This window comes from Lytechinus variegatus, chromosome 10 (assembly GCF_018143015.1).
Source record: "Lytechinus variegatus isolate NC3 chromosome 10, Lvar_3.0, whole genome shotgun sequence".
NCBI lineage: Eukaryota > Metazoa > Echinodermata > Echinoidea > Temnopleuroida > Toxopneustidae > Lytechinus > Lytechinus variegatus.
Window position 1 is genome coordinate 5,481,676 of NC_054749.1, and position 14,232 is coordinate 5,495,907.

A 14,232-nucleotide genomic window follows, 5' to 3' on the forward strand; every position below is an offset into this window, starting at 1 on the left:
CATAATTTACACCAATGGTAAGACCATGGCGTTAGTTCAACCAGACATCAGAATAGAAGCCCCACTCTTCGGAGGAGTAAGACGGGAACAACTGCATGCTTGGTCACTTTGTAATCAATGACAGTCTTCCCAGACATTCCTGCTCACTCCTTTGATAATGCTTACAACAAAGACCACCGTCCACAAAAATATTGCTATCATATATCTGAATATCTTGAAAATATACCTTTATGTGATGATCACAATAGAATCATGACCTATGACCTGATATATGACCTTTCAACAAAAACATGACCTCTGCACCTGAAGACAAGAGAGGTATGCACATACACCCTATCCCATGCATCCTCCCATTGACAATTGCATGTAGGACATCTTTAAAAAAAAAGCTTTTTGTAAAGTTACGAGCAATGTTCTTATGAACAACTTTACGAGCGACTGGAACATTCTCTCAAGTGCTAAATCAGCTAGAGGGCTATTTCATTTAGCACACGAAAGGGTAACCAGTCATGCGGAAAGTCATCCATAACTTTACAAACAGCTTTATGAAAAACCCACCCTGACTATATAACATACAAACTCACAGGCAGGCATTGAGGGAGAGTTTCACAAAAAAAATAATCGGTGATATTCCCTCACGATTGTTATAAGCTACTGTTAATCCTTGCGGCTCAGAACTAATTAGTCAATGGAAATCCACTGCCTACTTGCTTCATGAAACACACCCCAATTAGCCAACAACCTAAGAAGACTCACAGTTTCAATTTGGTTATTGTACTTGAACTGCTCTGACACCCGTCTCTTTTTTTAAAATAACAGACAAACAAACATTGGCTGCAGCATATTGATAAAAAAGTATTCGAGGAACGAAGACCAAGTGCCTTTCATGGCCTTCAACATTCCTCAGCACCACAGATACTTGGATACCCATACATCAATACATTTTACTTTCTTGTTTTATCTTTCCAGACACTGTACTCTAGTACTCGTTTGTTGGAGGAGGGTGAGCTGTACGTCCTTCAGGTGACTAATAGATGGAAGATGGCCGTTAACTGGACAGAAGACGGAAACTGAAAGGACGACTAGCTCACCAGTAGATGGCTACAGCGATAGTCGCTAATTGGTAGACTAATAAAATCATTCATATGAACATAACTGAGTGATTCAACTTTCAGCTGATCTAAGATGACCATTATCTGTCCAGACAGACGATGAACGCTGAAATAAAATTCAGAGCTACTCGTAGCCGGTCATTGCAGTAGTACAAAGGGCACTCATTGATCTACATGTTACTGGTAACAGGATGGTGGATGAAATGACCATTAGCTGGCAATGAAGATGCTGAGATGTTCATTGCAATGACCACAAGCTTGCCCTTCGATAATCACCAAGAAGAATGTCATCTATCAAAAGGATGTTAGGTACTGCATAAAGATGACCACTTCTCCTTAGGACAATAGCTAGTTTGAACATGGTCTGGCGGAACTGGCCCAAGGATGGTAGAGACAACCATTAGATGTCTAATAGCTGACCATTAGCTGCCTCAAGGATGACATTCGTTGGATGAATAAGGACAACTCCTTTGGACAATAGCTAGTTTGACCGTGGTCTGGTGGCACTGGCCCAAGGATGGTAAAGACAATCAGATGTCTAATAGCTGACTGTTAGCTGCCTCAAGGATGACATTCGTTGGATAAATAAGAACAACCCCTTCGGATGATAGCTGGTTTGACCACGGTCCAGCAGCTCTGGCCTCAGGATGGTTGCTAATGACAATCCTAAGATGACCAATGGCTGACCATTAGCTGCATCAAAGATGACGCTAGTTGGATGGACAGTTCCCATATCCCCGGAAGTACGTACAATGGAATGATTTGAATCTATGGAAGAAAATAGAGAAAAAGAAAAAGGTTACAACATAACGTCACACAGATCTAGGAATATGACTCAATTTGTAGCACTATTCTAGCTATATGTAGAAAAGGGATTATCCATAGGCTATTCATGGTTTTAAGTGAATGGGAGCTTGTGAGAGTAATATGAACACGGATTTAAACTGAAAATATATTTAAGACAAGAATTTTGATTTCACATAAAAGATATATCACTTAATAATGCAATAAATTAAGAAAAATGTGCAATCCGCTGATCCAGTGACCGCAGAAAGGCCGCTAGAGCGAAATAGTCTGTGCGCGCAAGCACGTTAAACGAGAAGTGTCTTGTTCCCAGAGAAAGGACGCATCTATGTGCTAAAGCAAGTGGGAATTTTTTGCTTATTATGTCATAATAACGTCATATTAAAGTTTGAGAATGGTACCAGAAGAGAGTTCATGACATGCTTTTTCCATTTAAACAATAAAACAAAATTCAATTTTTTTGGCGCCAAAATATGTTAGCGGCCTTGAGGCGACGATATGTCTTATTAATATGGCAATGGCTCTTTCAGGAGGGGGTATGTAATGCTATGTAACTGGATACTTCTAACATGGACCCAGTAGGTCCATGCTTAGAATCACAATTATCAACAGAGATTACGAACCTACACAGTCAAGACTCAAGATTGTGGTCAAAAGATTGACCACTCTGAGAGCATATTTGCACTGGACCACTCCTGGATTTTCTTCTTCAAATATTGTCAAGATTTGCATATTGTTAAGATTCACACTATTTTCTCTATACTAAGATTTGCTTGTTGATCAGATTTGCATATTGTTGAGATTTTGATATCGTTAGGAATTGCAAACTGTTAACTAAGATTTGTATACTATCTAAAGGCCCCAAAATCTTTTATATTTTGTGAACTTTGCGGGGGGGGGGGGGGGCATGTTATATATAAATTACCAGATCATTGTAACTTTTTTCAACTGATCCAATGGCAAGTTCCATGAAAACATTCATCTTGAATGGCTGCTTTAATAGGCGCAAAAAGAACCCTTGACCAAATTCATCCCTTTTTTACTGCAAAAAAAGAGAAAAATATATATAACATTCTTAGTACCATAAAGCTTTGATGCCATTTCTATTTCCCCAAGGAAAATATCCACTCTTTTGCCAATTCCAAAAGAAAACCTTTTGTTTTGTATGCCCATATTTTACCTAAAATGAAAAGAAAAACCTTTATAATTGCAGGGAAATATGTTGTATTCATATGTTGTCGGTGAAATAAAGCTCTATATTCATGGGTGAAATACAGTATTCAATTTTGTGACCTGTGATGGATCTTAAGCCATCAGCGATGTTGAGAAGTTTGACCCAGTTTTTAACTATAACTTTGATTTGCTACTTGGTTGCAGGTAAATCGAAACAGAAAATCAGTTTGAGTTCTTCACTCTTTGTGGGAAATTCACTGAATATAAGTTCGCAAAGCTTAACAAATGTTTTTGTTGTGTACATTTACTAAGACAAAACAAAATTTCCATTTTAGTCCAAATCTGGAATAAAAGTGCACATTTTCAGAAATTGAAATGTCTAGTATATTTTTAGAATGGAAAATCCTAGCTATGATTGTGAATAATAAAACATGATATCTTCTAAAGCTTTAATAGATAACATCAAATAATGCTAGAGCTGATATTTTGACAAACAAAACTTCTCCATTACATGCACAGATAGCTTTCTAAAGCCCCTTCCTTAGCCCCCTCTTTTAGCCCTGTGTATACATGTAGCCCCAAATAAGCATTTCAAAAGGCCTCCATAGAAGCAAATGAGCAAGATTTATGCCTATTCTATTGAAAACCTATCCATGGTAATCTTCATGGCAGATTTGCGCTGCACAGCTCCCTTCTTGCCGATATGTTACGAATCAAAAGAGATTTTGAATGAAGTAAATCCACCTTGTTAAAAAGATTACATCTCATTATGTAAATACTGCCCCCAACAGGTCTTTCAAATTATAACATGTATAGTCTTCTGTCCTAATGCTTATATCAGGGGTTTGAGAGTACAGCTTTTAGCTCACTCCAGCTAGTTTTTCAATTAATTTTCAGCTTTTTGTGTACTATGTAAAAAGGTGGGAACTTTTACAATTTCAGCTATTTTCATTTGTGCTCACTAACATCCATTTTAAATGTATAAGAAAGGAAAGTTGATATGAATCAAATAAGAATGAATGTTTCCTCAATTTCCATCGTTTATCTTAATCTTAAAAAGACTACAACACATCTATCGGGGGGGGGGGGGGGCAGTCAAATATACTGCTGTACACACGCATGACCACATAATTTCCAAACTCCCCCTAAATGAGTTTTTCTCTGTATGCAAAATAACCCCCCAGGAAATCTATCCAGTGAGTCGAAGCAAACTGACCACTGCAAGATTTCCACCCATCCATTTACTTGAAAAATAACAAATCAACTCGATGATTAACAGTTTAATACTTTCACTGAATATTCCATCATGATTTACTCTAGTTGATTATAAATAATTTTTTCATTTTGGTAACTCGTTTTGGTGCTTCCTGTAACTGTTACATAATGCTTAATCTGCCCTGCTTGCGTCAATAATGTGACCATATCCTGGGCTCTCTTATGTAATGTCTTATTCAATGTATACATGTATCTGTATTAACATATTTTTACACTGTTCCTTTATTGCTTTTCGTACAATAAAGTGATGCCAAACAAGCAAGAAAATGTGAGAGCACAAAAATATTTATAAAACATTGCCAGAGGTGGTCAGAAAAATTTGTGTAGTTTACATATCTTTGGAAGATAGAAGAGGATTATCAAGGCAATAACCAAAAGAGTCACACAAACTCAACCAACACCAGGGTCCCATACCACAAAGGTTAGCGATTAATCATACACTTGATTTTCACGATTGATTGTACATTGTAGTCTATGGAATCAATCGTAGAAAAATGTGCTACGAATATTGCCAAGTTTTGTGTTAAGGGCCCCAGATCGATCAAAGCTATTCTGTTATTTTCAATGGCGTACCATTGGTCACTTTGGAGTCAGTTTGGTTCATGTGACAGTAGCTTACATGAGTCTATTCAGACCGACCGTATTGTGGCATTTGGATGATATGTAAACCTCTTACTCAAAGCTTAAGCAGTTCTTTGATACTAGCCTTTTATTCCCATCCCTTTGACTGTTTACCTGAAGGATTTGAATTACAATCAAGTTTTTCTACAGGATATCATTCAAGAGATCAAGATTCCAAACACAGGGAACCGCATTGGTTTATTTCCAATTTGTCCAATTGTCAACTCGCCTACCATCATTTGGTCTACCATCAGTTTGTCCACTATCCACATGGTCTAACTGCCAATTCATCCATTCACCATTTCGTCTACTAATCGGACAGTCAAATAGCCATTTAGTCCACATACCATTTGGTCTTATGCCGTTTTCAGTAACTCATGATTTTTTGGTCCGTACCAGGCCCGCACTAAAATAGTCCGCACCCAGCGATAAAAAATGCTTTCAGTAACTATAGCAGAGCCGCGCCACTTTTACGATCACCCATTCAAAAACTTGGGCACGTAAGGGCAAACTGTCATGGGAACTGAACACGCCATATACAGAGCGGAAGTGCTCCGTATTCGCTGAATATTCGCGCGGTAAATTTGATGTACACGCGATGCGGAGGCACGGCCAGAATTGTGTGACCTTTGACCGTGTGAGGAATTTTGGCCGGGGCCTGGTGCTGCTATCCGTTCATAAACTCTTTGGTCGGCGCCTGGTGCGGGCCTGGCGCTGGTCTGGTGCTGATAAAAGCAGCACCAAAATTTTGGCCCGGGCCTGGCGCGGGCTATTTTGGCCCGCGCCATTCATAAACTCAAAATTTTACGACTTAGCCCGGGCCTGGCCCGGGCCAGCGAGTTACTGAAAGGGGTATAATTCGACTAAGAGTTATGTGTGCAAAATGAATGAAAATTAAATGGATATTAGACCAAATGGTTATGAGGCGAAATGGTCATAGACAAATGGGTGGTTAGACGGAGTGATGGTAGGACCAAATGATTATTGGACCAAAGGGTTGTTATACGAAATGTTGATGGATGGAATTAGACTAAATGAAAGTAGACCATGTGCTGAGTGGACAAATTGGCAATTTACCACCACATCGTGCTCATATAGACCCACCCAGTACGTAAATGCATGTCTTCTCAACACAAAACTGGTATTCAGCTAATTTGATGGTGGATTACATGGCTAAAATCTATACATGTATCAAAATATAAATATCAGAAAAGTTATCTTCCCAGAGATTAATCTCAATAGTCTAGAAGCTTTTACGGCTGCCTCAACGATTTGAAGCTTCAAATTGGCAATTTTCAGTGAACATCAGGGCCCAGTTTCATAAAGGACTTAAAGGGAAGTTCACCCTGAAGAAAACTTTCTTGTAAAAATAGCAGAAAAAATAGTAAAAAATATTGGTGAAGGTTTGAGGAAAATCCGTTAAGGAGTAAGAAAGTTATTAGAGTTCAAAGTTTTGGATTTGTGACGTCATAAACGAGCAGATGTCCCATGTGTTATGTAATATAAAATGCATAAATTTCAAATTTTGTATGGTTCCTGATGACTTAATTTTGTTTTCTTTTCATGATCGGGTGTGAAACAATTTGTCTATTGATATACAAAAGTTACAGTGAAAACCATTTTCAATTTTCTGAGAAAATGACATTTCATGATGTTTTACCATTCGCTATGTAGGAATGCTGCTCACATATGACGTCACAAATCAAATAATTGAAATTCTAATAACTTTTTAATTATTTGATGAATTTTTCTCAAACCTTCGGCAACGTTTTTCATAAATTTTTCTGCTATTTTTACAATAAACTTTTTGTCAGGGTGAACTTCCCCTTCAAAACCGTTGTAACTTTGCCATTATGGCAACTACCGTGCAAACCTTGATTATGATTGGCTGCTGAGCCCTGTTACCATGGTAGTTGCCATTATGACAAAGTTACAATAGTTGCAAGTCCTTTAATACCCCTTTCATAAACCCCATTAAAATGAATTAGGCGGCTAATAGCAGCATAATTTGGTCGTAAAATTGGAGGAGGACAAGAGTTATCCGCATTACTCTGATGCTGCTATTATCCGCATAATAGCAGCATCGGGACAAGATTTTGAGTTTATGAACGCATTTCCAAATTATGCGGATAATTGCCATGGTGCGGTCACAAGGTCACCCTTTTCCAACACAACCGCATCGGAGGGGGCGTGTCCAGTTGTCATGGCGATTATCCCCTTTTTCAGGACGGGCGCTCGTAAAAATAATGCGGCTTATTTTCGGAGTTTATGAACGCAATTTTTATTGAATTATCCGCATTACTCTTAGGCGGCTAATTGGAGGATAGGTTTATGAAAAGGGTATTTGAAACAAGGCCCAGATTGAAGGATTTCAGTAGCTTTTAACTGTTACTGCAAATTTGTTATTATCTCAAGTTTTATGAAACAGATCCCTGAACGAATAGGCAGAGCAAGGAAGCATAAGCTGAATCTCAAAAATGCTTTGACAGGAAGGTTAATTTACTGAATGAAGGATTTCAGTAGCTCTTTACTGTTACTGCAAATACTTCATTATCTCAAGTTTTATGAAACAGATCCCTGAACGAATAGGCAGAGCAAGGAAGCATAAGCTGAATCTCCAAAATGCTTTGACAGGAAGGCTAATTTACTGAATGAAGGATTTCAGTAGCTTTTAACTGTTACTGCAAATACGTCATTATCTCATGTTTTATGAAACAGATCCCTGAACGAATAGGCAGAGCAAGGAAGCACAAGCTGAATCTCCAAAATGCTTGACAGGAATGCTAATTTATTGAGGCATCCCGTAGAAGCATATAAAGTGATGAATTCCCGGTGGAGTGTGACGGAAGACAAGGCAGAAGATATTGGATTTCCTATCGTTATTGCCTTTCTACTATCTTACACTATAATCCTTAATTCTCTCCAACATTTTAAAATCTTATATGCACAACTAGGCAACATGCAAATGAGACAGTCGATGATGTACGCCCACTCAACACTCACCATTTCTTTTGTTTTTTTATTGTTTAAATTATATATTATTTCATTTTTTTTCAGATTTAACAATAAGGATCAACTTGACTGTACCATATAGTAATAAAACCAATGTTATTTCCAATTGTTCAGGGAGGAATTAATCTTTGTATCACTTGAGACAGAAAATTTGAATATTCCATATAATGAAATACAAAAACATAGTGAGTGGATGACGTCATCAGTCTCCTCATTTGTATACCAACCAGGATGTGCATATAACTGTTTTGTTAAATTAAGCTAAACTTTAAAATGTCATAACTTTCTTATTTTATATCCAATTTTGGTAAAAGTTTCAGTGTTTTTGTTTGTTGGATTATTCTATTTTTATTCAAATCACCTATTCGTTGGGTTAGACTTTTCCTTTAAAGATAAGAATGTCTTTCCATGATCCCTATCATCTATGTGTTAATGAGTTATTACATCATCACTTTGCTGTTTTGCCAACTGACCATGTCACAGCAGTGAATGTTATGGGGAGTCAAACATTAAAAATGTCTGAAAATAAAACCAAATGTAGCAATGTTTTTTAATCAGTCTGATTGCCTACAATATAATGAATTGATATGAAGCTAAGCTCACAATGGCATACTAACAGAAATATAATCCCAGAATCCAGCCTTAATACTGCATATGACATTTATAATCAGTTTCTGGAAAGCCAACTTGTGTATCATAATGGAAATGGCCCTGATGAACAATAGTGGTCTAATTCTGCTAATTGAAATTCATCATTAGCTTATTGCGAAGACTGAAACTAATAATCATAATTCAAGGTGGGATCAGGTTTGTAGGTCTCTATTCCTCCCAAACGACCCAATTATATTGCCAAGGAAAAATACGATCATGAATTGCTCCTCATCACAATTTATTCAATACAACAATGCATTATAGCAAATTTACACCAAAAAAACACAACCAATAAAAATGATGAATAATGAATTTAATCATATACATATAGGTGAAGTATTTCACATACCATCTTCCTTTATCAGGTACATCCTCTATTAAATTGTTGATAAATTTGGATTTCTCTTCTATTTCAATACAGGAAATAAATACCTAACCAGGATATACCCTTACCATAATCTAAATAGAATTTTCTATTTTTCTCTCTCTACTTGAAGAAAAAAAAAGTTTACTTTCTTCTTTTATTAAATGAAATCATTAATTAAAACATACTTACAAGATGGAAAAGCAACTACAGAAATTCCATGCCTTACTCCCCCAATATTTATGCTTTTCCAAGTCTATAATAATTTAACATTATTAAATGAAATCATTTTTTTATAATACATGTCCCATAAAATATTTCAAAATCAAGATGACATATCAATATATCTCCTTCATTCTCCATTTCTTTCTTTACTATGAAAAATCTTATCATGGAAATGGAAATAAACCATACTTAGTGTACAAAGTACATACAGGCCCTACATTTATATCATCATCATCATCCTTGCCTTCTTTCTCACCGGACGATTGGTTTCTTTCCAGTAATTTATGCACCATCCCTCCCAACCACCCAGAGCCTTAATCAGTCCTCCTAGATAAATGTGAACCCAGATGGTTTTTAGCTCGCTATAAATATTTATATCTTATCCCCAGGTTTGCAGTAATTGCTTCATGTAACGGGACACCAGTCTTCGGCCGTAAATCGCACCCCAGCCAAGCGTTACCACAGGCAACCCCGTGCTGGAACACGCTGCTGTTATCATTAAAGAACAGAACTGAGGCTTCTGACATTTTGGGGGAATCAAAATTGGACGGATGTGTAGATTGTAATAAAAGCTTTTTGGAAGAGATAGGAAATCGTCGCACACAGAATTAAATATTAGAAAATGTTACTGATCGGTTATCACCTGCATAGAATACATTATGTTGGTACCAATATATTTTCCAAGCTATGATCAGATGAAAAGAAAATACGAAATAAACTCCTCTCCCAAACTGTACCCACTTTTTTTCAATCTTATATCAGAAGATATCTGGGCCCTGTTGTACAAAGAGTTGCGATTGATCCGATCAATCGCAACTATGGATGGCCAGCAACATCAACATCTATTATGCATGTTTGTTCCAAATATTTTTTAGTTGTGATGTATATTCATGCATTCATGGTTTTCTTAAAAATTCACTGCGCTTCTCTTTGCAAAAAAAGGACATTGTGCAAATTTTTCATAGAAAAAATCATGACACTGATGGATTTCCATAGAGTCACGATTGATCGGATCAATCTTAACTCTTTGTACAACAGGCCCAGATGTTTTGCTTTGTACCATTGTTTGTGTTTCATATGGTTTGAATAAAAAAACTACACTACTATACTAAATACTATCTCTTTATTATTACACTTGAATTAATTCACCCTCCATGTTAAAATGCATATCCCATCCCCGTGCTCCTCTAAAATAACAGGATTTGTCAAATCATATGTCATTTACGGATATGTTTTTTGTCGTAATTGAATTAATCTACCTGTCATTTTCAACTTCCGTTCCTCTGAATAGGTAACTAGATAGTAGAATTGTTCAAATCTTATGTATCAGAGCATATGTTTTATTCACATTTTAATTAGTACCACACATAGGCGGCGGAAACGGGGACAGATCCCCCCTAAATTTGAGGTAGGGGGGATGGTCCCCCTCTGAAATTCTTTCAGATAACTCTTTTTTTTTGCTTGTCAATTTTGTTGCCTGCGTCCCCCCTGAAATGTGTTTGGTCCCCCCCCCCCTAAAATTTTGGTTGATGACCCTTTTTTTTTTCGTTGGCTTGTCAAATTTTTTACCTGTGTCCATCACAAACTTTCAAGTGGATCTCTCCTAATTTTGTTGGCGTCTGCCGCCAATGGTTCCACAAACTTTGTAAACTAAACGTCTCTGTGTTCCTCCGAGTAAATAACGAGATACAAAGAATTTCTATTCCTTTATTTTATTCATTTTATTTCATCTATTTTCATAAGATTAGCCTTACACCATCTCCACTGAAAACACTATCCAAAGAATCAACAAAAATTGTTTCTTAGCCCAATTGATTGGACAAAATGGAATCAAACGGCAATCAGAGAAGCAATAATCAAGTCGAATTTGATGCTATTCTTTTGAATATCACCGGAAATCTTGTTCATTTCCAAATATTTTCACATTTTGAGAGAAGCTATACCATACCTGGTTGGATCATCATCCATAATAGCTGCCAAGTTGATAACATTGCGTCTACTTTCAGTAATACTATAACTCAAGGTAAGCTGAAATTAAAAACAAATTGAACCAAGAAGAAAACTTAACATTGTTCGATTCAAACTTCCTGTGAAAAGGAATTAATGTTGGCCGTTGAGACTGTGTACCTTGAATTTTAAAATGGAGGGCAGCTTAGAAAAACTTGATTTTAGAGTTATCAAGTCACACCCTTCTCTTGCATAAGAACAGTTCTTTTCAGGAAATCGAAGACTGTTTTCGGATTTAAAGCTTGCTTTATTTTTGAAATACAGCTCATTCTCAGCTTTGCTGACAATCTTTAAATTCTGAGATACAAAAGCATAGAGGTGATATACATCAATCATAATCAAATGCAAATCGCCACCAAAACAAAGATACACATCTTTCAAAAAACAATCATATTCCAAGTTGTCCCCAAATGCAAAATTCAAATGAATTCTAAGCAACCCAGAAGGCGTCACCCAGAAGCATAATTTTTCCTTAAAGACATCCTTGCTTCATATATTTTTTTCTAAATGATATCAATGTTGACTTTTAATGTTGCAAAATAATTTCAATCCGCCTTGAACAAAATCTTGTACATATATAGGAGACAAACCTTACCTGATTTTGAAGTTGTCTAGTTGGAATTCTGGCCAGTTGCTGAAGGTGAGAGTTGAAGGTTTGCACTTTTGTCAGAGGTTTCTTCAATAAAATTTCTGCAATTTCAAAGAAAAAAATATATAGAGATTGATGAGAGGTACAATACAAACAATATAAGGGTTACTGAAATAGGAAGATAGAATTTCAAAATGACATGCAGATAAAAGGGGCAATATCATGATTTTGGGAGCCAATCATCGATTTGTGTAAAAAGGCAGTCGGGTATATGCATATTTCATTTCATTTATTTCATTTTCAACAATATATAAATCAAATAAATACAATCATAACAAGTCAACATCATAAAAAAATATATCAATGTCATAAAATCAACTTGAGAAAGACATGTTATAAAACAGTTACATATGAAATAATCATGTGTAAAGAAATTGTGAAATATCTGTGCGACATAACTGGTCCATATTATTATTAATTTTATTACATAGTTGAAAAAGAGAGAAATTATCAAAATGACTGTAAGAAATTATGGTAATTATATGAATATATATATATAATGTGTTTTCAAAAACAAATGAGTCAATAAATTCAATCAATGTATAATTCATATTAACCTTTTCTGTGTGGCTTACTCCATACATTAATTCCCTATGAAAGCTTATTATACCTCTAAATATAACATATAGCTCTTCATAACTCTTCAACATATAGCTCTTCAACTATGACCAGTATAGGGGAAACCAAAGTTTTCCAATGCAATAAGATAATCTTGACTTATCAATGATGATGAAACAATTTCTTACACATATACTTTTATTAAAACTACCAAAAATGTTATATTCAATAACTTACCTATAATGAAACCAATAGTAACATCGTCTGGAAGGCGTACTCTATTGCACATTCTCTCAAAAGTACCACTACTGCAAGGAAAAAAATAATCAAGGAAAAAAAAACAATTGATGATATGAAACAATTTGAAGGATAACAAGTTAAGAGCATCATTATAAATAGTAATTTACTCTAAATGAGTCTTCTATATACAGTTGAAGGATTCGCTTCCTCTTCAACTGGAATCATCCCTATTCAAAATAAGCACAGCTGAAACTGCAGACAGATTTACAAATAATGATTTAATATTTCATATGAGTTGAGAGGGAAATTCCAAGGGGAAAATGGAGTTAAAGTGATATTATCACCTACATCTGTCATCACTTCTCACTTAAACTACACTCTCCCTACATCTCATGCTTAATTTAACATGGCCAGAGTAAAAAAGTGTTTCTTTGGAGTAAGAAAATGTAAGTACAAAAGACCGTAGGTGGAGATGTAGAGATTAAAAAGAAATTCCAGTAGTTGCATTAAACACTGATTTCATGCGAGAGTCTGTAAAACCAGGCTTAAGGTGGTTTCAGACCGCCTCGAAGTTCGTCAGTTCCAGGTATTCTCTGATCGGGAAATTTACCCTGATCAGAAAATACCAGGTATTTTGGTAATGTGAAAGCGAACTACGCGTAATTTCCCCGAAAGAAAATACCCGCTAAATAGTAGGCACACGTGGGACAGTGTATTAATATTGCTGGAATAAAGACCCGATGGAAGTGACCAAATCCATGCTTATTTTGCTTATTTCTCAGCAATTACACAATTTCTTCCAGAATCATTTGGCACATATTTTTTATTCATATAAACAGACACTTGGGTGGTCATTATATTGGATTCTGTATAAAGTCATTTTGAGATTGTTACCAAAACTGGAATTTACCTTTAAGAACGATTCAAACTTTGTTTCACATAAGAAAGAAAAAAAGAGAAAAAGGACTAAATGTTAATACATAACACAAAATCAATAAATAGTGAGTGGTGCCAGTGGTTGCCTCATTTGCTTTTATGAAATAAAGTAAAACTTAAGAATGGTTAAACTTTGAATATATTTGATATCCCATTTTGTTCAAAAGTTCAGCATTGTGCAAGTTTTTTTTTCTTTTAGTTATCAAACCAATGTGTAATTGGGGTGAACTGACCCCTTGATAAGACAACTTTAATTCATTACCATCATCAATGACACAACCTGCTGTGAAGTAAACAATTCCATTGAAGCAATATCATCAATAGAAGTTATATTGCGACCTTTATTATGGCTGGCCTCAATTATCAAAGAAATATTTGACCCGTCTGTAATGATCATAATATTGACGTGTTGTTATCATTTCAACAATAGCGTTATTCAATGAGAACAGGCCTTTGCAAACTCGCAGGTTGAATATGAATTCGTAAAGGAAGGACAGGGATGCAATTGGCATGTGGTTGTTGCACTTTGACGCTCCGCTGTATAGGTTCATATAAAGGTGAATGTTGCGCTACAGTCGCACCACTGACATTGGCTCCGGATTCCA

At 36.0% G+C, this 14,232-nt stretch overlaps 1 protein-coding gene across 2 annotated transcripts in view; it reads right to left on the reverse strand.

Moving 5' to 3' along the window:
- Positions 1–382: 382 nt before the first annotated feature.
- The window catches only part of LOC121422373 (beta-1,3-N-acetylglucosaminyltransferase radical fringe-like), a 34,939-nt gene continuing 21,089 nt past the window's right edge, over positions 383–14,232 (reverse strand). The window contains exons 4-7 of one of the 2 annotated variants that reach the window (XM_041617374.1): positions 12,689–12,756; positions 11,840–11,934; positions 11,186–11,265; positions 383–1,880 (exon numbers count right to left, since the gene is read on the reverse strand). In XM_041617374.1, coding sequence (XP_041473308.1) covers positions 1,823–1,880; positions 11,186–11,265; positions 11,840–11,934; positions 12,689–12,756 — 301 coding nt within the window. In that variant the 3' untranslated portion in view covers positions 383–1,822. Of the gene's footprint in view, positions 1,881–11,185; positions 11,266–11,839; positions 11,935–12,688; positions 12,760–14,232 lie in introns of both variants that reach the window. The other variant, XM_041617373.1, reaches the window with a different exon arrangement.